At 41.3% G+C, this 25,063-nt stretch overlaps 1 protein-coding gene across 1 annotated transcript in view; it reads right to left on the bottom strand.

Moving 5' to 3' along the window:
- Positions 1-5,613: 5,613 nt before the first annotated feature.
- Positions 5,614-25,063, bottom strand: part of CRISPLD2 (cysteine rich secretory protein LCCL domain containing 2) — a 36,211-nt gene continuing 16,761 nt past the window's right edge. Inside the window, exons 3-15 of the mRNA XM_063312687.1 lie at positions 24,777-24,895; positions 23,500-23,632; positions 23,226-23,341; positions 21,860-21,960; positions 20,553-20,708; positions 20,074-20,134; positions 18,876-18,942; positions 18,390-18,520; positions 18,102-18,145; positions 14,926-14,998; positions 14,010-14,085; positions 8,898-9,031; positions 5,614-8,591 (exon numbers count right to left, since the gene is read on the bottom strand). Of these exons, the coding sequence (XP_063168757.1) occupies positions 8,537-8,591; positions 8,898-9,031; positions 14,010-14,085; positions 14,926-14,998; positions 18,102-18,145; positions 18,390-18,520; positions 18,876-18,942; positions 20,074-20,134; positions 20,553-20,708; positions 21,860-21,960; positions 23,226-23,341; positions 23,500-23,632; positions 24,777-24,895 (1,266 nt within the window). The 3' untranslated portion in view covers positions 5,614-8,536. The remainder of the gene's footprint in view (positions 8,592-8,897; positions 9,032-14,009; positions 14,086-14,925; positions 14,999-18,101; positions 18,146-18,389; positions 18,521-18,875; positions 18,943-20,073; positions 20,135-20,552; positions 20,709-21,859; positions 21,961-23,225; positions 23,342-23,499; positions 23,633-24,776; positions 24,896-25,063) is intronic.

Below are 25,063 nucleotides of genomic sequence, written 5' to 3'. Positions count from 1 at the left end.
AACCTCAAATCCTCCTGAGTGTTTGAAGGACATCTTCCATCAGTCCTGGTATAATGTTGGTCACAGTCTACTTGAGCAGATTGGGTCAAAGAAGACTAGTTTATGCCAACGGACAGCCTCTCTGCAGTCCATCTCCACTATTCTACTGGGGTTTATTTTTATTTTCAATGGGCCTATTGCCATCTCAAGGTTTCGTCTAAAATAACATAAAAAGAGTGGTATGGAAGAAGCCAATGGTCGAAACAATCCAGCATTATGCACTCACAAGATGCCCACAAGCTGGAAATATGTATAATGAATGCTGCTTATACACCAGGGTATCATTTTCAGACCATATCCACCCTTTCCATACTTCTTCAAAGTATAGATTTTTTTTACCAAAGATGGTGCCAAAATCTGAATATTATCACTGACTTACTCTTCGGTATGTGGCTAATCAGCAGCCGCTTCATTCATCTTAATTTCCATATGTAAGGTCAAAAAAGTGTGGATATATGTTTTTGAAGCAAACATATGGCTGCTTGTTTCATAGAAATTCTGCCACTTCCAGTCTTTGGTTCTTTAGAAACCTTTTTTGTTTTGATCAAATAATAATAAGCATTGAATAGTTTGAAATATTTTTCTGGTTGTCCAACTGCCAAGAATCCTTGCCCTGCAAGAGTTGTGAAACTGCTTTCTACTCTGAAGTGTCTTGGAGAAGCAGGAATAGGAGGAGGAAGTGGAGGTGGAAGAAAGGCCTTCAAAACATCTAAGAGCCAAGAGACTTCTGGGGAAGAAATGCCAAACTTAAGACAGCTCTGCTAAAAGTGGAGCTGATGACTGCAGTGGAATGAAGAGCCAGCAAGTAGACTGGCTCTTCATAATTCTTCTCTGGACAAGGAGAGGACTTGAGATTGCCCACAAGTGCTCTGGACTGCTGCTCCTCATGAGGAAACCACAAGACAGCAGTCTCCAGTGGTTTAAAGCTCTGGGAGACCAGTGAATAGCCATCTTTTTGCTCAAACTACAGTGGGTGCCTTCAAAAGGACACTTGGTTTGCATATTTCCTTTTCTAATCACTTTTAGAAATTGCTTCTTAACTGATTTTCAGCTATTAGGAACCTTCGGATCAGCAAGTTTTACAGCACCCAGTGAGTTTCCTTCAACCTTTAGCAAAAGAAGTTTTAAATACAAGTTTAAGGACTTTTAAAAATTTCTTTTGGAATAAACAACAAAAGGATGATTAGAAGTTTGATTTTGGAAAGTTACAAATGAACTAAGGTTTTTCTTTCTTTTTTGCTGATTAGGACTGAAACAATGAAGTTTTATGGATTTATTTATAAATAAGAGATGAGATATGGGAAGAAACAGTTGTTTGTTGTATTTTAAGGAAGGTGATATGTTACTAAAATTTCTTTATATATTTTTCTTTTTCTTTACTATATTCTTTTTCTTTTTTCTTTTTAGTCTTTTCTTTTTTCTTTTTTTTAGTTTGTATTAGTTTTTATCTTTTAAATTGTAACTTTTAATTTAAAAAAGAAGGAAGAGCCTTGCTATTAGAAGAGAAGAAAGGTCTAATCACAAGTTTTTTTTAAAAAAAATGTGTCTATAGAAAGGGTATTGAAGAAGAAAGCAATGTTGTTATCAGCAAAAATTGTATATGAGATGGAATTGTGAACAATACCCTGATCTACGAAGAGATCATGGATTTGTTCAAATGACATTCCAACAAGAAACGCTTAAATAGAAAATAATAATAATGCAAGGCTGATCCTAGATTAGAACACTCTTGTCCACAGCTTTAAACCACATTTATTATTATGAATGTTCAAGATTGGTATTCTGCTTAACCAAAGTACAACCATTTTGATTCCAAAACTTCTAATTTTTCAGATGCTATTGCTATACACAATCCAAATTCTTTCACACCATAAATTATATGATGACAGCTCAAGGGCCAAAGGAAGTTTCCCCACCCACCACCATCATGGGACTGAACTGACCTGAGAAGACACTAGCTGCTGACCTCTCTTTGAAGTTGCAGAAACCATATGATTCTTCTTAATAATAAAGGGCAAATGCTTCACCCTTACCGAAGAGCATTCAAGTTCATTCCATCTAAAGCAACTTGAACCAGATGATGTACAGGTCCTTGTAACAAAGAAACCTTCTGTTTAGACATAGCTGATGATTTCAGTATGTGATACGCACTCGGGGGGGGGGGGGGATCAAGTACAATCCTAGAAATATTTGTTTCTTAATTTGCAAAAGGAGTGCCAAGGAGCAGATACGAATTTACAAAGAACATAGCAGACATTTGCCGCACCTGCAGATCAAGATTATTATACTTGCCGAAAACATCAATAAAGTAAGGTGGAACTCCTGTTTTTTCATTAAAGGAATATCTAGCCCCACTTTCCCCAAGGAAGAAAGGGAAAACAACGGGCATATGTTTGCAGTTAGATGTGCGTGCGTGCATATGGAGGGGAGATCAGCAGGGCCCTCAAGTCGTGAAAAAGAACAGATGCCCTGTTCATCTGCCAGTGGTGAAACATTGACTTTCATCGCTGTCTCTCCTTTTGACCACACAATCAAGCTTACAATTATATAAGCAACCTTAAACTAATCCTGTTGTGGATTCTTTCTAAAAATATATATTTTTAATAAACATAATTCCCGTTACCATTAACGAGTGATGGTGCCAAAGTTCAGACTGGAATAGCTCTAGAAATTAATATAATGAACTAGGGCCAAGTTGGGTTTGGCTCTTGATGGGCTGAGCTTACCAAAACCATTCCCCAACCAGCTGTCCCCCCATTTCTCTTTCCTATCTCAACCTGCCTTGCAACCATGGGTCAGAAGTTTATTAAAAATTTAGCACTGACTCTACAGTATGCCAAGTGCATGGATACATGAAGCTAATTGGCAGTGTTGGACTTCTTACACTAGCTTACACATGTGTGTGCTTTTTAAAAAACCTTTATTGCTGAACAAAGAGCTATCCTCTGGCTTGTTTTCGGGCATCATCCATAGGTATTTTTCTCACAAGGAATCAAGGAAGAAACAAAAGCTGTCCAATTGCTTGCCTCAGGTCACAACCCATGAACAGCTGTCGAGGGCATCAAAGGATCTCCCTTCTCCAGAATGGAATGTTTCTCTTTATAGGAAGGAGAACTCTATTTAAGGAAACTTGTATTTCAGAAAATGAAAGACATTGACTGGCTTTTCAAAAAAAAAAAAACTAAGAACCCTCTTCAAGTTTTAAAAAATTCCTATACTGAGCCTTGAATGGGGGGAAATGAATCTCTCTCTCAAGCGTGAAATGCAGTCTTACTGGAACTCATTTCAGTAACTATTTTTAAAAGAAATATTCAGTTCAGAACTCAAGCATTGGGGTATAATATGATTTTTACATATATGGAGGAAAGGCATAAACAGATTGGTCAGCATGCAGTTTTTAAAAAATAACTGGCCAAAAGGTAAAATATAGAGGAGTTTGAGATTGGTCCAAAGGGTATATACTGCCTGAAGAACCATTTTTATCCTCTACTGTCCATTATACCAGATAACCCCAGATCTACTGCAGACATATGCCAACTTCTCTTCAAGTTCACCAGGATCCTTGGGAAAGGGACATGGTGCATAGCAAGACAGCAACTTCTAGCATCAGCTTTCTTTTCTTTAATGCTTTTGGCCCCATAGAGACTTACAAAAATGATGATTAAGCTGAGGTGCAGCAAACATCTTGGGGGCTAGAAGGAGAGGTTGGGAGCAACCTCACTGGTTTTGCCCTCTGGAGATGGTTGTTTGATAACTGGCCATGCCCACCACCACAGCCCCTTGAGGAACCGTTGAGTTGTCTCTCCAAGAAGCTATCAAAATTCCCAATGTATCCACCAAGTCAAAACTAAAAACAAGGAGGGGAAAAAAAGCCTATCCCCGTTAATGTTGTGATTTCATGGAGCGTAAAGAAGCTCCATAGTTTCTCCAAGGTTTTCTGCATCTAAAAATTTCACCATTACCATAGGAAACAGGTGGCTATATTAACATACCTTGAGTCCAGCCAAGTGATGGGTCACACCTGAAGCCAAATCTGGTATTCTCAAACTTACAGATAGTGGATGAATTAAGAAAAGGAGGATATTTGTTTATCATTGCTTGGTATCACAAGTTAAATCATATATTGGCAAGTTTATTTATTTATGTTTTTGTTTCTCATATTTCTTCACTGCCCATCTCGTGTTGCGACGACTCTGGGCGGTGAAGTTTAAACACCTGCACAACTCTTACTGTTGTCAAAGCAGTGGCCTTATTAATACAGATTCAGAAGAAATTCTTTATAATGGGATGTCCAGTTTATAACTTGCTAGCATTTGGTTTGGGGAAATCATCTTTAGGGAAAGTCTTTTTATAAATACTGACTGGTCTGCCTGCTGAAATCCACTAAAGGGAAATGAGGGTTTTTGTTTTTTTACCCACCCAGAAAATACTCACTGAACAAACTTGCTATTTAAACTTTAGTGAACTCAGCCCTATACTGGGGCCAAATTTCTAAAAGCTACAGACTTCCAAACTGTCAGCCCGCTCTCTGCAGGGTGCTGTGGATGCTACTTTTAACAGTCTGGATCTCAGAACAAAGCCGAGGGAAGGGAAGACACAAAGTCCACCAATGCCCCTCCATGGTTCCATCACAGTTGCATATTAGAGAGCAGTTTTTCTCCATTTTGCTCTCTGTTAAGAGAGGAAATGTTTATTTTGAAGAGGTCTTGAATTAGGAAACGGAAAATTAACAGCTAAGTGATGTCTCTCTTAAAAACCAGGGAAATGCAAATACTAATGATGCAAAAAATCTTGTGTGTGTCTAGTCCAGCTTTCTCTCCTGGACAGATTTTCTTGTGGGATGGGGGCAGTGAAAATGGAAGAAACCTTAAAATAACATGGGAAGGTTCAAACTCTTATGAAGTTTCATAAAAGAGGAAAATGGTGCTTTTTACAACAAGCTTTCTGTACAAACAGTCTACCTCCTAAGCTAACTTTTGTTCTTGTCAAATTAAGAAACTTTAAAATGACTCTGCTCAAGAGGAATTGAAAATAGTTCCATTTGCAGCTGCGTGGACAGAGAAGAGCTGGCTTTGAAACTTTATGTATTTATGTATTTATCTATTTGTTTGTTTGTTTGTTTGTTTATGATAAACATGTTTTACAACAGCTCAGTGATGATGTAATTGGTCCAAATACCTTTGCCACTGTACCTCCGTGACCAGATTGTCACTCTCTATTTCGTTGGATTGTCTTCTGAGTCTGCATTCCTATGGACCACTTGTAGACTATTCTGTAGCCAGTAATTTTTTTTTTCAAAGGAACAAAATACCTGTGGGACTTCCAAAAGCTGCTTGTGTTTATTAACTGTCAAGCTACCCTCCTTGGAATTTGAATTAGAGTAAGCATCAGTTTTCATTCTCAAGAGTGAATGCAGAAGTTACACAAGGTCAGTTGTAGCCAACTGCCATGTCTTCCCAAATCCCAGATGTTCCCCTTGGGATCTCCACATTTATCAGAAAGTAAATATGGATCAGATTATGCTGTTTCAAAGAGATATGCAGCTGCAAAGATAAAGCAAATAAGACCCAAAGCTCCACGCAGTTCCAAAGGTTTTATTTCCACAAATGTCATAACACAAAATAGTAAGACTTTGGTTCTTTCAATGGATAGATAATTGGTTGAAGAAAATGTATTTATCAAAAGGAAATACAATAATTCAGCCCATTAAAAAGCTCATGCAAGCCCTTTAGAGAAAATATTTTTTTACAGAGGATACAGTAAAAAATACATCGTTTTTCATAGAAAAAAAAAGCAAATATACAAAAACTGCAGGCTTTTGCTGCCTACAGATATGATCTATGCAGATCTATATATGCTTTAAAACAGATAAATTTTAATGCAGCAGGGAAATTCTTTTCCTTTATCTAGTCATTTCATATCTAGTGGCACCCATAAATATATTTTTGATAAAAATGAAAATGCCCATATTTTATTCACACCCTGTTATTTCATTCCCCATAGATAGTGATGAAACCAGGCAAAGGAGCAACACAATTGCTTGTTAGGGCTGTGTAAATCATCTCTTTCTGATCTATTGAACCATTTCATGAAACACACACACACACGTTTTGGAAATACGCAAAAAACAAAAACTGGTCTGAATGGATTTAAATCATCTGATTCAGTCTGAGGCTTCTAAGCTGTTGAATCTGGGAACAGAATCAAAATCCACTCCTCTATTGGCTTGTACGAATTCACACTAGAGACCAAACTGGATTGAGGACTGATCAGAGCAATCTGACCTCTTTGCATCCGTTTCAGAATTGTTCGCCAGACATAGAGGAGACTAGTTTAGAAATGGAACCTAACCTATGTTCTTCAGCATGTCTGATAATCAACATACCACAAGGATGAGCTACCTTTTAGTAACTGGAGATTACGCTGTTTCTGTAATCTCTCTTGGGCATGTGAGGAATGCAGTCGTTAGGGTGATGACATTGCATAAGGGGGTGGCACCCCCCACCCCCCATGTTTCTGTATCTGTTTTGCCTCTTTAGGCATTTAGAAGCCTATCCTATCTGATGTCTCAAAGAACTGGTTTTGCTTACCTCCAAAATGTGATTCCATTTCCTGACACTCTGCCAGTGAAATCTGGGAGTCCGATTCTCCGGACCATAAAAAGAGGGCCTTAAAATAGAACAATATACACACACTAACTCTCCTCTCCCACCCTTGATACATAATATTACGTAGAGGATGGACAATCCCCCACCCCACCCATCTCAGTACGATGCCTTAGAGCAGGGTTTCTCAACTTTGGCAACTTTAAGATGTGTGGACTTCAACACCCAGAATTCCCCAGCCAGCCATGCTGGTTAGTTATGCTGGCTGGGGAATTCTGGGAGTTGAAGTCCACACATCTTAAAGTTGCCAGGGTTGAGAAACACTGCCTTGGAGCCATACTGTGATTATGCTGATTTTTTTTCCCCAGACATAAATGTCAAAAAACAGTGGAAAAATGAGCCACTTCCTCCTGGATGAATCCGTGAGCAGATGTAGAATCAAAAAGATCTTCCTGATCTTATTTAGCACCACTGTAGCACCATAGCTGGCAAGTAACCCTTTTGGTTTAGGAACCCAAAATCTAGCCCACTTATAGCAACCATTTAGTCCTGTGTATTATTTGGGTGGTGTTGTGTGTGTGTTTTAAAAGAGCCACTGACCACTAAAATCAAGAACTTTAAATAAATAGAAATTGCACATTGAAGTTACAATATTTGTCCTTTTGTAAAATGGGATCAGAGTCCAATTTTCCAAGACAGTATGGCCAGCATTGCACCAGATTGGCAGAAGGCATTCCTTTGGCTCCCAATTAAGATTGAGTTCAAGGTTTTAGGCGAATGCTAAGTCCTTAAAAATCTAAGCCTTCAGAGAATTGGATTAAAATAGGACGACTTTACAACCATTTCACTAGGAGAACAGTTGGGATTTGTATATGAACTATTCATACAGCATATAAGAAAGGAGAACTGGTCTAACAGGACTTCATAATATATATGTTGTGATCAACCTAATACATCAAGTCTCCAATCTATACAAATAAAAATGTAAAGCAAAACCCTTTTGATTCCAGCAAAATAAAGATCAACTTTCAGAAATCATTGCTTAGCTAAGCTCTAACAGCTCTGCTGAATAAAATAACTTGCATTTATTTGTACATTAAACAATGCTAACTAACATACCATGAATCAGAATGTGCCAGGACAGGAGTCCCAATTATTTAATTTTGTGTTAATAAACCCCATTTTCCTAACTTCCTGCAATTGTTTGGCCAGCAAACCTATTTATCTCATTTAGGCTTTCTTTGAGAGGAACTGCTCCATTTCCATTCTTTTGGAAGGCAGATTCTTTCCTGAAAATTCAATACCACCTTCCAGTATCCACAGAAAAATCTGTACCTATTCTTTTAGTGTGGCACATAATCTGACCTAAATCATCCCATAATTCCATCCAGTCAAGATATCGCAACTTGGATTTTGGGTACATTCTTGACTGTGACCTACCCTTTCAAAAACTTAGCCATTGGGGTGACATAAATTCTTTCTGTTTTCTCATCCAAAGCCTACTGAGCAGATATACATTCATCCTCTGGAAGTATTATTCCATGAACCCCAATGGCCTATAGTTTGGGGCAAAGCAGTACATAGGATGGGTGGGGCAAGCAAGTTTTTAACCATATTCTCCCATAAATTGGAACCATCTTCCTTTTTCTGAATGTTCTACACATTTGGAAGTAAAACCAACAAACAACAACAACAGACCTAAAATAAAACAGTGAGCAGATGCTGATGGGAAGCAGAACGTTAAGATTCCTGCTGCCATCTTTTTCTTCCCCAGAAGAATGTTGATTTAGAGGGCTTCATCATGGTACATGCTGGGGCAAACACCTCTTGCCCAAGGAGGGGCACTCTGCTGCATTCTCTTTCCACAAAAATAGTCTCCCCATCTTGAACACTTATTGCCTCACAGCAAAGATTCGGAAAGCTTTTCCTTCCCTGGGAGTCTTTAAGCTGAAAAGAAAAGATAAAAAACCAGCTCAAATGAAAAAAAAATGGCAATTTAAAGACATACACAGAAAAGTTTATTTAATGTGTCCCTAGACAGCTGGGCCTTTCTGAGAGCTTCTTGCCTCCTTTGGAGGACCATTTCTGAGCTGCTTTATAGAACTGTGAGGATGATAGATAATAAGTACCTTACCATAGGCAGTTGATTCATATCTCCATTTCTATTTTGGATTCCGAATTTGCATCTTCCAAATCTCCACCCCTTATGATTAGATAGTTATTTCTTCTACAGGCTGGAAATGTTCACCTTACCTTTCAGAGCGGATCCCATTCCTCAAGGATCCATTGTAGATTTTCTTCTTATCTACAGGCATCACGTCCACATAACCACCAGAACTGTCTCCGATGACCCCTGCATGCACAGCAGCTTTGCAGATGCTGGAATTCTGAAAAATTGGAGAACAAGCACTGTGACAACGGGTCCCATGTCACATCCCCATAAATCTCCAGTTACGACTTTGCTATCACTTAACATGTTGCAGAAGAGCAGATTAAGAGGCTTAGACCAAATCCAGAATTAATCTATAAATCAGTCTGCACCAGTCGTGGTCCAGCTTTCCATGAGACCAAAAAGCAGATTGCTCCTATGCACAGTTCTAAACTGCCTGTGGGTGAGAAGTCACCATTCCCCCCCCCAAAAAAAACAGAACAAACTTGAAAAACCTCCAAGACCAGAGAGACTTTTGGTTTTTTTGGTGGTTCGTATTAAATTTTATCAAAATGTCAAGCCTGATGATAAGGGAACATAACACTCACTGATGACTGCTGTCCTGAAGCTATCCAGGAAGTGGTGTAATAGCACAGAACAGCATGACTGTTGAGAAATGCAGCTTTGGAATTTTAGATTTATGGTGGAAAACGCACAAAAATTACACATTTGACTCGGGTGCCATGCCTTGAAACTCCTTCTTCAGTAGCATTACAGAGACCTCATGGAATTTGTGCAAAGAACATATGTACAGATCAAAGATGCATTGCTGCGTGCTCGTATATACTGTACACTATGCTTCAGGTTCTCCCTCTCTCACACACACACACACACACCCAAGCCATAAAAGGTCAATTCTCTTGGTCCCGTTTTTCATAACTGTCACTGCCTCTGGGTTGGCAGCTTTTAGGATTTCAAATGCCAGTTTGATTTGGGGTTTTCTATATATGGTCAAGGAGAACAGATGGAGCTTTTGACAGCAGCTATGCTTTGAATGTGTGCTAGCCCTCCATTCCGCAGCATCAGAAACTGGCTCAGGAACAACTTCCTGTCCTTAAGGAACTCAGGCAGACTTTCCATAACACCTCATCCTCCAGAAGGTCTTTCTTCTTTTCCAAATTCTATTCTAAACTGTTTATTTCCGGGATGGTCAGCCTGCAAAAATTCATCACCCGTGTGGCCAACACACTCCCTTCCCTTCCTTTTTGCTTGCATTGTGTTCCTGATTTCTGCTCCTTGTTCTCCTCTGCAGCAGAAATCTCTTATCTTGGTGAGCAATTTGCAAAGCCTTTGGAAGAAGATAATTCCAAGAGCAGAATTCCTTCCCTCCCTTAGCAGCAGCAATGATACAACTAGGCCGATGAGCCGCACATCATGCTTCCTTCATGCAGAGCTAAAGTCTAGACACACAAAGGCACAGTCAAGAATTAGGAGAAATCTGTGGAGGTTTTCTGGCAAAGAGGAAATGCCATAAACCAAGAAGATCCCAGTTCAATTCCTACTTTGTCCAAAAATACACTAATGTTCTTAGGGAGGGAGGTCTCCATCTCAAGGTGCCTCTTCTTTGTCACTTCCCCCATGAAACCAGAGCTGATAATGATGGAAGAAGCAGAGTGCTGGCAATAGATGAATAAACAGATCTAGAGGGTGTTTATTTGGAGATTACAAGATGTAGATACTCCCAGTGTTCCCTACTTAAGTGAAGGAGGGAAGCAGTTGGCCTGCCCTAAATATGCTGCTGCTTTAGGCAATCGAGAGGGTGCCAAGTCTTTGCACCAGTCTTCAAAAATGAATAATGATGCTCCATCCTGAGGGCTTGTCTGGTCCTCTTCAAAGGTCCTTCAGAGTAAGTCTTTCTCTGAAATGAACTCGCAATCCAACACTAGTGATTGTTCAGAGTTAACACAACGCCAGGAGCACATGCAACAGGCACAGAGACCTCACCACTGCAGTTCTCCTCTTGAAGTTGGAATGTATTAAAGTCTGTAATGTTTGCAACTCGTAAAGACCTCTTTTGCTCCCAGTTTTAGGTGACATACTGTATGTCACCAACCAAGTTGGCCATCATTTTCCACCAGCCATCCTTGATCAGAAAAAGTGATATTGTACAGTGGTTAACAATGCAATATTCTGATTCCGTCTCATGCCATCTTTCTGTGTCTGACTTTCTAGTGCGTGAAGGACAGGACTTGGTCCTCTAAATGCTTATTGCTGTTCATCCACCAGCTGGCCAAGCCCTTCCTAATGGTCAGCCTGGTCCAAACAATGCTATCAGGAGATACATTTATGGTCCAGGATCTGAGACCCAATTTCCACCATCTCTCAGAGGCCATGGGAGCAGGTGAAGGTGGCAGGAAGGGCCACAGCATAAACCGTGGCACTAAATGGTAGCTCTCTAGCAGAGTATTGGAATCCACCTGACAGTCCCATTCATGAATGCTCATCCTTCCAACATCAAAGTCTTTGCACATGGAATTTAGAGCAAAATAACATAATTGCCATAGATAATTTTGAAAGCAAGCTTCTCTCTTAAGGCAATCCTACCCATGGTTCATTGTCTAGGGAGTGAGGATATATGTAAATTATATGGGATAAGAATGTTTAAACTAGGGCTATCCTTAGCTGGATCCACACCCTATGCTAAGCCATGATTGGTCCAACCATAGTTTATTAAATAAATGATCATTGGTAGGGTTCTTATAGTATGCTAAGCCAGCAACTATGATTTAAACATCACAGCAGCTAGATTCACTCCATGCTCCAAGTTTAAACCATCGAGCTCATATTACAGTTTAGCATTTTATATGAAACAAGCCAGGATTGCAGGCCATAAAGACAAGTTCCCTCTATGGAGCTTACAGTCTGAAGTTACTCAGCAAGTGGTGGTTGACAGAGACAGGGAAGGTTCTAAGTAAGCAAAACGAGCTTTTAAGCAAATACAGTCAAAAGCAACAGGAAAAATCAAAGGAATTCTTTTGTCCTGGGTATGAAGAACTTTAGGAAAGCGGGCCAATGTTTATCTGACACCCCTGTATTCCATGAGAAATATCAGGCTTAAATTCCAAGGGTTGTTTTCCCTTTTTTGATTTTTTGTTTCACTCCTTGTCTGCCATAAACCCTATGCTGAATTGCTAAGAGCTATTTTGGATGTCCACTGAAATTAGAGCGCAGAGCAGTTTCCTGGCACCTTTCTATGACATTGATGGGAACCAGGGACATTCGGCAGTGTGTGCCGGCTATTTTGCACATTTGTTCCATCGCAGGCATGGATGGATGGTGTGTTTCATTCTTAGCTTTTCAAGAGGAACTCCTTAACCTCCTGCTGGGAGGGGAATTACCAAGGGGGAACCCTTCCACCTGCTCTGACCAATGGCATTGTCCAACCTGAAGAGGCCCTCAAAAGATGTGGTTTGGCCCTCCACTTCCTCTCTAATTTCTTTCTCTCTCCTTGTTATCTTTTCCTCCTGTTCTTTCTCTACTTGTCATTATTTTACAATATTCATCTTTCTCTTGTGATACTATCACTATCCCCCTGTGCATACTTGAAGGAAAAACAAGCAGAAACTATTTAAAATAGCTAATGTCCTCATCCCGCCCCACGTAATCTGGGTGTGATGTGTAGCCATATTGAAGAAGCCAGACCATCTTTCTGGAGCTGCACTCAGCTGCAAACATTTTAGCTCAGTCCTCTGTCCTCTACATCCATCAGTCGTCAAAAGAACAATGTCTGGTGTCCTAGTTTTCTGAAGACATTTTTCTATTTCCAGCAACCCTTTATTTTGCTGCAAAGAACCCCAAAGGGGAAGTATCTCAGGGCTGTCCCTCAATCCCTTACACCTAAACATTTTTCCAATTCAAATAAGCTACAGTGTATTCCTAAATTTGCATGTATTAACATTTGCAATTCTCTTCTTTTGATCTGTTTTTCGGGACATGCATAAATTGACATCTTTAGTCATTTTAAGAGGAAGCTCTAAGAAAAATCTCTTTTCAGCTCTTATCTATTAAAAAATAACCCTTCAGCATATGGAGAAGATATAGTATTCCATATTTCTGTTTTGATATGGCTTTCTCTTCTTTCTGCCCACAACCATTCCTCTTTGTATATGTTAGAAATATCTGACCAATGTGCCTTCTCCGCTTTGCCCCTCATCCTGGGTTGAAGGCTGATATCTCTCTCGGGAAACTACTTTTATGTAGAGTCATTAACCATCTGGGTTGATGATAAGATTTTGCTACTTTCAGTGTATGTTTCTTAGTTCACCCAACATCCTGGAGGACAAATCCAACAAGTTTGCAGTCTCATTATTTTGCCATTAATTACAAGCTCCTTGGCTCTCTGGGCTGTTGGGAGAATTTCCAAATCTAGCATGACCTTTTTTCCCTCGAAGATATCTTTCACAGGGCCTCAAGGCTGAGCAAGCTAAATCAGCTTGCTAATTTCAATTTAAAAAAAAAAAAAAACCACCACTGCAAACTAAACATATTTTTCATGAACCCCCCATAGGCCATATTTAATCGTTCCTGATTCCTATAAATGAAAGCCTCTATTTAGACAAAATGCTTTTAATTGACCTGTGACTCAAAGCATGATCAAATCACATTTGACTTGTGATCATTTAAATAAAACCAAATAGTCAAAGAAAGGAGCCATATCTGTTGGAAAATCAGCATTTTCCCTGATTGAACTGACCCAAGGGAAACAGAAAATTCACTCAGGGCCAAATAGGAAAATCAATCTAGGATCTACCTCATCTTAGAAAATTTAGCTGCTATATGTCACGGCAAGAGACCTCAAGTTTTTCCATGCTGTGGTTCAATTCCTCCCGATATTTAACTGTGTCTAGTGACCTTGTAGGCAATTGTCATTACTTGTCATTAAAACATAGCCATAGTCATAGAAGGGTATGTCTGAGTGGGCTCAGTAGGGATGACAGGATGTCAGTTGAGGATGTCAGTTAGGAAAGGGGAAAGCCAAGGGAAACTGCAAACCATCATTTTCTGCCAATCGCCCAGAAGTCCTGGGTGTGGCTGCTGGACATGCCTGCTCCTGTCATTTATAAAACTCCTGGAAGCAACAAGCATCTAAAACACCATGGCAGTGCTATCATTTCCTGATGCGTTTTGTTAAGCACAAAAGAGAAAGGATTACTCACATCTGCATAAATGTTTGTGCCATATACTCGAGCCCAGTGGTTTGGTTCATTTTTGCAGTAAGCTGGACAGTAGGACCTAAAAGATGAGATATGGAGATGAAGCATAAATACATCCAGGAATTCTCCAAACTGGGAGTTTCAGGGTTGGTCCACCACCCTATGAAGCAGCCTTGCTGGGTCAGACCAAGAGTTGTGGCAGCTGATTTGAATCACTGGTTTGGGACTTAGTACAAAAAGTAGGGAATGGGACAAGCACCCTATCTGGGAGGACTTGGAGGCCATGCAAAGTCATACAGTATCTCCAACAGCTTCGTCCATTGTGGCTCCTGATTGGCCAACAGCATCTACTGAAGTCAACTATGGGAAGTTCTACCCAATCAGCAACTTCGTAATTCCCAAATGGACTTGACTGAAATGTCCTATCATAAGGCAGCACTTCTTTTTCTGAGAGCCAGTTTGGTCTAGTGGTTAAGGTTCTGGGCTAGAAACCAGGAGGCTGTGAGTTCTAGTCCCGCCTTAGGCACAAAAGCCGGCTGGGTGACCTTGGGCCAGTCCCTCTCTCGCAGCCCAACTCAGTGCAATGTAGACTAGCCTCCTTGTGGTGCACCCCGGGCAACGTGACTCGTCACGGCTAAAGAGTCTACACATCTGGCTGCTGGACCTCACAAGGATTTCCCAGCAAGAAAAAGCAGCATGAACACCGAACTGCTATGCCATACGATTAAAAAAAAACAAAAAACTTCCTTTTCTCAATTGCCCACAGCAGCAGCTGTTCAGCTTGTTGGTTTTCCAGCAGAAACTGTCTCACTTGTAAATATTTTGTCCTTCTGTGCAGGTCCAATGTGGCTCATCCAACAGAAATTCTGAGCAACTCATGCCCACAAGTGTACAGTGTGTAAGTATCATCCACATTTACCTTGGGCAGTGAGTGGCTGGCTTCTTGAATGGACACAGCTCTTCTACTGTGGTGTAACAATCCAAAGTCTGCACTGTGGAATTAAGCATACAAGAGATGTATGAAGTTTCCTTTTTAATTGTGGTCAAAGGCCAAGAATATACAAACCCCAAATTAGTAAAATTGGGGGGGGGGGAAGAGATACATTAAGAAGTATTAAAACCAAGCAATCGCCTCAATACAGATTCTATAGGTAAGTGAAGATTTATCTCTCTCTCTCTCTGTCTCTCTGTTTCAGTCTCTCTCTCTGTCATCTCTATCTCTGTCTCATGCAGGGATATCTTTATGAAAATGCAAATAAGAAAAAAATTAGCTGTAGTTTGCACAAAGCCCATCCCACATCGATCCATAGTTTCCTCAGGGCCCCTCCCACATGGACAAGGCCAGTCTTCACACGACACATTCTTGTATCTTTTTTCCAGTAATGCATTAAAGTGTGCTGACGTCATAGCTCATGGGATGGAAAGAGACATGTGAAACAAGTTCCTTGTTCACCCACCTATTGCATCACGCAGTCAAGAACTAAACTGAAATCTAAGGCAGTTTACCTGGTACACTAGGCAGTGGAACCTAGGTACTTTTTAAAGTTACCCCAATTCCCTATTGGCCAATAAATACTGCCATCTAGGACAGCTTAGAAGGCAGGGGAAGAATTAAGGCATTTTCAGGGAAGGCATTAACCAGTTGATCCACTAAGCATACTGGATATAGATACTATCTTTACTGCAAACAATTTTGCACCACAGAGACATTTCAAGATATTTCTTCTTTTTCTTTAATCCTGGAGATCTGCCAAAATTGCAGGAAAAGTGTTTTCTGTTTCTGGTTTTTTTTTTTTTTTAAATCCACAGCTTTTTGAAGTAGCCTCATTTTTCCTGTAAAACTGCAGGGTTCCTCCTGGCTGAATTTAAGTCAACTCCAACCTTGAAATGGCTCTTGATGGCTCTGCTTCTGAAATTCCTTGCTTTTAATTCTAATGCCTTTGTTCAGACAAACAGAAGCCTGGCCCCAGAAGCAAAATGAAGCTGTGCTATGTTTTGCCTGGATCATAACCATAACTGGGTGGACAGTTGTTCCATTTGGGGATAATATCTTTTTTTTTTCCCTTGGAGATTCCTTGCTTTACTCTTCTTGCCATTCTGAAGACTTTCATAAGCCTATCAAAACAAACATCTCAGAAGAGAGAGAAGAAAACCCAAGAGGAAAAGATCATTTGACTTCAAAGTAAATTGCTAATTAGGCTGCACGGTGTGTTATTTTTACTTGTCTTTTTAAACATGTAATGATTTGACTGATCACTTTAATGGACAAAAACCTAGGCCTGTGCAAGAATGTCATGGAGGGTTTTGCTTCAACAAAGGTCCATGTGAAGCATTCATTCAAAACAAATTTTACCTTTCCAACTAAGATGCACAGAAGCTTCTCTGGGTTACAGGAACTTCTAGACAATGCCCTACGGTGATACAAGGATCGTCACCAAGGCAAGGTGCAGCCATGTTGCACAGGCCTAATATTTATTATTCAATTCCAAATGGCCTCCATGGGAAAGGTACGTTTTCCAGATATGGTAGGGATGGAGCCAGGGCAAGGCAGAAAACCATTCGACATAACTTTTTAAATGTATCTGCTTCTGGTGCCTTTGAGTCAGTCTTGACTCTTGGCAAGGAGATGAGCCAATCCATATAGTCTTCCAGCAGTCATTTGCCATGGCTGCCTTCCTAGGGCTGAGAAAGAGGGACTGGCCCAAGGTCACCCAGCTGGCTTCTGTGCGGTAGAACTCCAAGTTTCCTGGCTTTTAGTCCACCATGTTTAATCACTAGAGCAAACTGGCTCTCAAACATAACCTAGTCATCTTTATTGTGATCACAGACCACCACATTGACTATTAAATTGGGAGGAACTGTTGATCCCTGTAGGAACTGGGAGTACGGCTAACAATACCTTTCTGGCCAATTCTTTCTCACCAGAGAATAAGCAAAACCCATCAAGAAGAAAGAAATCAAAACAAAGGTCCCTCCCTCCCTCCCTCCTTCCTCCTTCCTTCCTTCCTTCCTCTCATCTACCTACCTACCTACCTACCTACTTCCTTCCTTTCTTCCTCTCATCTCCCTCCCTCCCTCCTTCCTTCCTTCCTTCCTTCCTCTCATCTACCTACCTACCTACTTCCTTCCTTTCTTCCTCTCATCTCCCTCCCTCCCTCCTTCCTTCCTTCCTTCCTTCCTTCCTTCCTTCCTTCCTCTCATCTCCCTCCCTCCCTCCCTCCTTCCTTCCTTCCTTCCTTCCTTCCTTCCTTCCTTCCTCTCATCTACCTCCCTCCCTCCTTCCTTCCTTCCTTCCTTCCTTCCTCTCATCTACCTCCCTCCCTCCTTCCTTCCTTCCTCCCTCCCTCCTTCCTTCCTTCCTTCCTTCCTTCCTTCCTTCCTCCCTCCCTCCTTCCTCCTTCCTTCCTTCCTTCCTCTCATCTACCTACCTACCTACCTACCTACCTACTTCCTTCCTTTCTTCCTCTCATCTCCCTCCCTCCCTCCCTCCTTCCTTCCTTCCTTCCTTCCTCTCATCTCCCTCCCTCCCTCCCTCCTTCCTTCCTTCCTTCCTTCCTTCCTTCCTCTCATCTACCTCCCTCCCTCCCTCCCTCCCTCCTTCCTTCCTTCCTTCCTTCCTTCCTTCCTTCCTTCCTTCCTCTCATCTACCTCCCTCCCTCCCTCCCTATATGTACTTAATATTCGTTCTCAACACTTTTGGGCAGCATGGCTTCAGCATGGACTAACATATTTCAGTGGCCATAAAGAAAAGGAGTGGCTTGCTTCAATTTTGTTTATTTCTTACAGTTGTACATGTCAAGTATGTTTCACTGAAAGGCAACCAGCTCAAGCAAAACCATTAATGTTATTATTATTATTATTATTTTAAGCTTCCCTTCTTCTCATTGTCTCACCCTTCTATTTTCTCCCTGTTTTCCTTTTCTCTCCCCTTCTCTCTCTCTTCTATTATGATATCTCCCCCTTTATCTTCTTACTTCTGTTTCCTTTTCTGATCAACCACAACTAGAACAGGCTTTAATCCATGTGGATTCTGGAGGCATGGCAAATACCAATTCTCTCCGACTAATTCTTTCTTCCCTATGAAGAAAAACTTACCTGTGACCTTGGACACAGCAAAGGAGTTGGAAGGTTTGTATTTGCTGTGAAAGAAAAAACAAAGTGGTATGAATTCAGTGTTTAAGAGTGCGTTCCAAAATCAAGTTTCTAGGCAACGTTACAAGGGATCGACTAACAGGTTTAGATATTGTTCTCCACTCAGGGGTCCTCCACTTAAGGAGGATTTCAGCTCTTATAATTCATGGCAAGCAACACCAAAGATGCAACAGATCAAGGCAAGAGACTTGACACGACGCAGATTATTTTGCACACAGTAAATTGAATTACCTGAATGATTCAACACCATTTCTTATAGATTTTATGAAGAAGTCCGACCTTCCTTTTCTAGTGATATCTACCAAGCCTCCTCTGTTATCTAATACTCCAGAATGAATAGCCGCCCGACATATGCTGGATGACTGCAAGGAAGGAAGAAAGGAAGAAAGCAGTTATAAAACTGCACAGGGCTGCTTGCCACAGCAAATATTCAGATGTAGGGAAGGAGATGCATGACTTCTCTGATTATATTCCCCAGTTTCTGAGATATCCATACAGATCTTAGCAATGTAGTGATGTTATTGCTTTGGGATAGTTATGGTAACTTTCAGTTACTTTTCCATAGCTTATAGGTTGGGCTGGAATGATTGTAAATATTATAATTCTAATGTTCTTTTATCTTGGTCAGTGACCAAAACAAAGATTTTGACTTTGAAAATCAGTAACTTTGAAATATATATCTATATCTATATCTATATATTTTTTAAGAAAACTTACACTCTCATAGCTGGAGATTCCAAACACTTTTGCCTTACTGTTCAAGCAACCAGCTGGGCACAGATACCTAGCCAAACAAATGGGAATCGTTAAGGAATATTGGAAGCGGCCTTAAGAAGTCATACTGTTGGTCAAGAGCAAAACTTTCTCCATCCGGCACTCCCCAGGTGTTTTGGATCTCAGCATCACACCAAAGGCCAGACTGAGAATGACATACCATCCCTAGTATAGACTTTAACAGCTCTTTCTTTAAGAATTCTCAGCTGATGTTTGAATTGGATTCGGATCATTAAACCATAGTGTAATGAAAAGCATTACATAGAGGCAAGGTGAGAGGATGGATCAACATGTGTCAAAGGAGAACGGTGAAAGGTTGGTGCCAATATAAGGATGGGTACCTAGAATGAACCAGTGTGTCATTGTAGGTCCTTGGGAATAGACTGAAGCTCCACTTCTTCTTCCAGAGTCGGAGCTTACATGGAAAGACCTGAATGGGTTGTTTTTACCTGACTATTGGATGTACAGTATATGACATCCAAGAGTTGGAATTATCAGGGGTCAACTCAGCATTGTCTCATAAGCATAAGGGGGTCTCTCTAGCAAACACATCTCTATTGTGCTTGTGGGATGTCACATGGGTCACCTGAGTTCCACTTCCTCCTCCTTCTTGGGCTTGGGGATTAACAACCTCCATTACCCTTCTGTCAGACCTGTAAGCAGGAGGTGCTGCAGAATGCAGCTCTCGTCCATTCATCTCACTTGCACACAGACATTTCTATTTCCATAAAAATGTCTACAAAGAACCAGTGAAGATTAAATACTTTCTACTATGAAGCTACCTGTATCCAGATCTACTGAATAAAAGTAAGCTATCTATTTTTTTCCATCTAACTACTATGTGAAGACTGAATTTATTTCTGAACGTAATTAAGCTTAATGTGCAAGTTCTCCTTTGGTTCACACTTCTACTCTGCAAGATTGCTGTTAGCTGCTTGGAGTTCTTTTATTAACCTTTAAAAACTCCATCAAAGAGAACGTTGTGAACGTGTATTTGAACATTGTCACAGGTCAAAGGGTAAAAAGAACTGCTCCTTGAGTGAGATGGGCGGTGAATAAATTTGAAGTATGTATGTATGTATGTATGTATGTACGTATGTATGTATAAATAAATAAATGAAAGAGAATAAATCTGGAATACCTATTACATGTGGATCCTCTGCATTTATCCCTCATTTTGGTGTCACACTTGATCACTTGAGCTAGAATGAGAAAATGCACAATTGTGAAGGAAGTGCTGTAGCAAGAGGTATGACCTACAGCCCTTAAGTAAGACTATGCAGAAGAAATCAGATCTAGGAAATTTAAGGGGAGGTCTTCCTTTCTTCCTTATGAAGTTTCCAGGTTGGGCACCAAAGTCACCCAGACATCTTCTGGATCATGCAATACACTGGTAAGCCCAGTCAGCTTGTTGGTTTATCTAGCCCAGTGTTTCTCAACCTTGGCAACTTTAAGATGGGTGGACTTCAACTCCCAGAATTCCCCAGCCACCACTCCCAGAGTTCCCCAGCCCTATTTTTGCCAAACAGCCTTGCTGCATTTCCTTCTTCTATGTAATCAAGCAACAAGTATTCCTGAGTTCTCTTGCCCCAGATCTGGAACACAGAAATAATTCCTTACTCATGTAAGTCACCTCCGTCGGTTTCTTTTCCTTCACAGGTTTTATGGATTTGGGTTGTATTGTTTCAGGTTTCCAGACATTTTTGTCCTCGGTCACTTGAGGTGTCTCCACTTCATTTGTCTCTTCCGTCTCAGGTTTTTGCACATAGCGGTCATCTTTTTGGGGGGGGGGGTTACAAAAGTTACAAAAGAGCAGTGTGTTACTATTCAAGGTCATTAGCAAGGAAGACAGACACTAGGAGTTGGGAATAGTTCTTGTTTCTTTGTTTAGGGAGTTTTAGACACTTTGCCCAAAAGTCCACTTCTAGCTGAAAACTGTTCACCCAAAATAAGTAAGTCTGAAACCAAGGTATCCGTGGGGATAGGAAAGAAAGGAAGATTTGTCAAAGAAGTCAAGATGGTGCCATGCTCACAAGGTTGCAGCTGCCATCTTGACTTTTTTGACACCTATGGATGCCTTAGACAAATTGGGCAACATGCCATTTGGGTTTTCAGGAAGGAGGACTGTAAAAACTGAATGTAATTGTGGAGAATTACCAGGCTGGATGTATCTAGTCCAGCATCTGAGCATGAGATTTACATTAAGCTAACATGAGTTTTAACTATGAAGTGATGAAATGGCTTTTTAGTAGAATATCCCCTCCAAATTAATACCGTACCAAAATCTGCCTTGTGCTATCTCATCCACTTTCTTCCCCTGCAAAAGAGGCTTCAGACTTTCTACCCTACTTTCAAGGTGGTCTATTATTCCCTGGGAATTTCTCCTGGGGGGTGTCGTTGAGTTTCCATGATTGCCAGAAGAAGCAGAAAATGCTACTCTTGATGTTTGCTGTGATAAATATTTCTATCATTTTGCAACCATTTTGGCTGCCCACATCTCAGTCTGGAACGCTCCAGAGGAGGACTTCCTCCTCTGTCTTCCTGTGACATTTTATACGAGCCAGAGAGGCTGCAAGCTCTTGCACAAAGAAGCAAAACATAAAAGTCAGGATCATTTTAATTCATGGCACTCATCTTCAGTGTGGCCCGTGTATATGGCTAGGTAGCTTAAGCAGGGGTGTCCCCAGAATCCAACAGTTTTATCAGAATGACTGAACAAGCATTGCACCACCATGATGCAAGCCCTCTGCCCTTAGGCACACCCATGCAATGTTGCAACCCAACTCAAAAAAGGAGAGCTTGTCTCCCAACGATGTGATGCTCATTTTGTTATTAACTGCCCCCACCCCACCCCAGTTGAGATGGAGCTATAAGAGGCCATCTCAACAAAGCCGGGGTCAAAGTTTGCCCGCTACTGGATCACCTACCTTTGTAACAGAGGTTACTCTGGCATCCTCCTCCGTAGCTAGGTGGGCATTCAGAACACGATCTGCCATTTTTATAGGGGGCTTCTCCAATCCAGTTGCCTCTGAAAAGCGCATAGAGAAATGTTTCTTACTTTCTTCTTTCGTCCTATGCTAGGCTCACTACATACAAAGTCGCTTCTCTGGACTGTTTTAGGCCTGGTGCCTGACGTGTTATGTTCCTGAGCCATGAAAAAATGAATGTTCCCACTGTAGCTATGCTTTGATAGAGGACTGTAAATATGGGAACATGCTGCCTCAAATGTATAGGCCGGGGGCACTCTAACGATAACCTTGGCAGATGAAAGAACCCAAGGTATGCCTCACAGCCAACCAGTCATTAGCCCTCACATGAGCTCCACAAAACCATTATTCAAGGCTACCCCTATTTCTTTCTCCCAAATCCCTAGGGAAACCAATCTGAACACTGAAAGGTCTTTTCCTGTCAACAACGTACTCCATCTTCCAGCTGGGAGAGTTTCCAAGGTGTCTTCCCAGAGATCAAAATATATTAGCTGTTCTGTATTACTGAGAAACTTTGCCAGAGTCTGGGAACATCAGCCTCACATGGTGCTTGCCACATGCTAAACACTCATCTTTAATGGGCAGAAGTCACTCAACACTCCATCTGTCTTTTCTAGTTTGAAAGGATGTTTGTCTCAGATCAGTCAGGCACAGGTCTGTTGTCCAAACATCTGAACCAGGAAATGCAGCCATTTCGATGCAAACATTTCAAATCTCTGTGGTCAAGCAAAGCTTAAATCAGCTGGCTAAAATTTTAAGTCAAGGAACCTACAGATCAAGCGAGGGGTGCCCAGCCCTGTTGGAGTTTCTCCAACCACTCCTGATGTGCAAATACTTTTGGTGCATCCCATAATCTAAGCTTTAAGGCTGGGTTCATCCAACACATGAAGCTAGCATAAAAAGGGGTTGGGCAGTTTGTGGTTATTGGTTTATCTAGCCCAGTGTTTATCAACCTCGGCAACTTTAAGCCGTGTGGACTTCAACTCCCAGAATTCCCCAGCCAGCAGGTCTGGCTGGGGAATTCTGGAAGTTGATGTCCACACGGCTTAAAGTTGCTGAGGTTGAGGAACACTGTTGTGGTGTATTGTGTTGTGGGAGCCTAGCTAATATCTCAACATGTCACGTGAACATGTTAAGCTACCGTGTCAAGCCACAATATGGTTTCTTGGCTTGGGTTCGCATATCGTGTGAACACAGCAGTTGTGCTGGGTACATAAGGAAGAGGTCCTGGGAAATCTTGACGCAGCTGGCCACACCTCAGACACAAAGACACAAAGACTCTTCCCCTGCCCCCCAGCAGCCTTACTTGGGAGAATAGTTGCAGACCAAATACACGGCATTTTCCCACACCTCGCCCCACACGTCCATCCTCTTGCAGACATTTATAGCACAGCCAATTCTGTTCGTTGTAGCCCAGACCATCTGGGAAGAGACACAAGAAGCAAATCAGTTGAACCTAGTTGGCCAGGGTCAGTTCCTCCTGCACTTTGACATCTTTTCATCACCGTGTCCACCTGTGGCAAGCTTGTGGGGAAAAGCCACAGGTTCTAACACTACATTTCAGCAGCTCTTGCCCTTACCTGGGTGTAATGTGTGCACATGGATCCTGTGCATCTGTCAGGACACCAAGGGTTGCATTCATGGGGATATGGGTAGGTATAATCTTTTACTTCATCGTACCAAGACTGGACGTGGAAAGTTGGGGAACGATGCCTAAGGAAAAAGGAAGCTTGTTCTAGTGTAACAAAGAAGACCATCTCTCAAGGATGTAAGGAAGGCAAGAAGGCCCCTTTGCATATTCTCTTCTTTTGTCTGGGCACAGTGACCCTCACCCATTGATCATCAGCATCTCATAGAAAGTAGGATCTTATTGCAGAGATTCTGGTTCAAAGGGCCGATCTACCCAACAGATTCAGGGATCGTCACGATCTTATCTAGGATACTATGGCACTGGCATTCTTATTTATTAATTAATTTAGAAACCACTTCCAAAAGCAGGTTGTCCTGGGAACAAACCATGTTTTGATTACTTGCAAGATGAAGAGTTACCCCAGAATCCAAAAGAGAATAATTGGTTACTGTGATGTGATCTGTCTTGCTTTTCTACTTTTAACTTGTTCATAACTTTTTTTATAATTAATTTGTACACCTGACACAGCTACAGTGCCAGAAAGAAAGAAATAGCTGTAACTGGTCAATGACCAAAAATAAAGAGGACTTGACTTGACTTGACTTGACTTAAACAACAGTAGCTTGGTCTATATTTTGGTCTATACTTTTAGCTCAATACAAGCATATGTACTGATAGGGAAATTTGTGGACTTTCATCAATGTAATCATTATACTCTGTGATTCAGGGTCAGTTACACTGGAAAGTGAATATACCAAGGAAGAAGGAGGGACAGGTGAAAGATACTCCTTCTGTTGTTTTATTTCAAATTATCTGGGAACTCCTATGTTGACTAAGAGTGAGCGGTTAAGCCAGCCCTTTGCACATGATGTTTAGCCAGCTACAAACACATATGTTTCTGTGTAGATAAGGCTGTGTGTGTGTGTGTGCGCACACGCGCATACCCATATGCATTGATTGTGTATCATCATCGAGATTAATGTGGGAGACGTAAAAAATGGACTGAAAACAGCTATTGGAACCAAGCCCAAGACCTGTTGCCAGCCAATTCTCCTCATTAGGAACTGGCAAAAACACACGGCTGCAGAAAGAAGCATAATTTCTTACTCTGGTTACAGCATCAGGCTGAAATGTTCCACCAGGATTATGTAAAGTACTTTCCACTGGCCAAACATACATACTCTCCCACCAGCAAGACTTGTAGCTAGCTAGATCCCGCAGTCTTACCTTCCCCAGTGAACAGCCAAATTCTGACCAATGGATCGGAGGAGTGTGGCGGGTCCGTGGTCCCAAATGCATTGGCGAGCCCAAGACTCGGCAGATCTCTCTAGTTCCTCATCCCATCTCTAAAGAAGGAGCAGGGGGGAAACACTAGGTCCACATCTCATAAGGTCAACATCTCATAAGGTCCACATCTCATAAGGTCCACATCTCATAAGGTCAACATCTCAAACAAGACAATGGAGCAAAAGCATCCAAGGACTGCAAAGGGGCATTTAAAAGTGGGCAGCGTG

Source organism: Candoia aspera, chromosome 11 (assembly GCF_035149785.1).
Source record: "Candoia aspera isolate rCanAsp1 chromosome 11, rCanAsp1.hap2, whole genome shotgun sequence".
In the NCBI taxonomy this organism is placed as follows: domain Eukaryota; kingdom Metazoa; phylum Chordata; class Lepidosauria; order Squamata; family Boidae; genus Candoia; species Candoia aspera.
The sequence above is the reverse complement of the archived record's forward strand: the minus strand, read 5'-3'. Positions and strand labels throughout refer to the sequence as shown.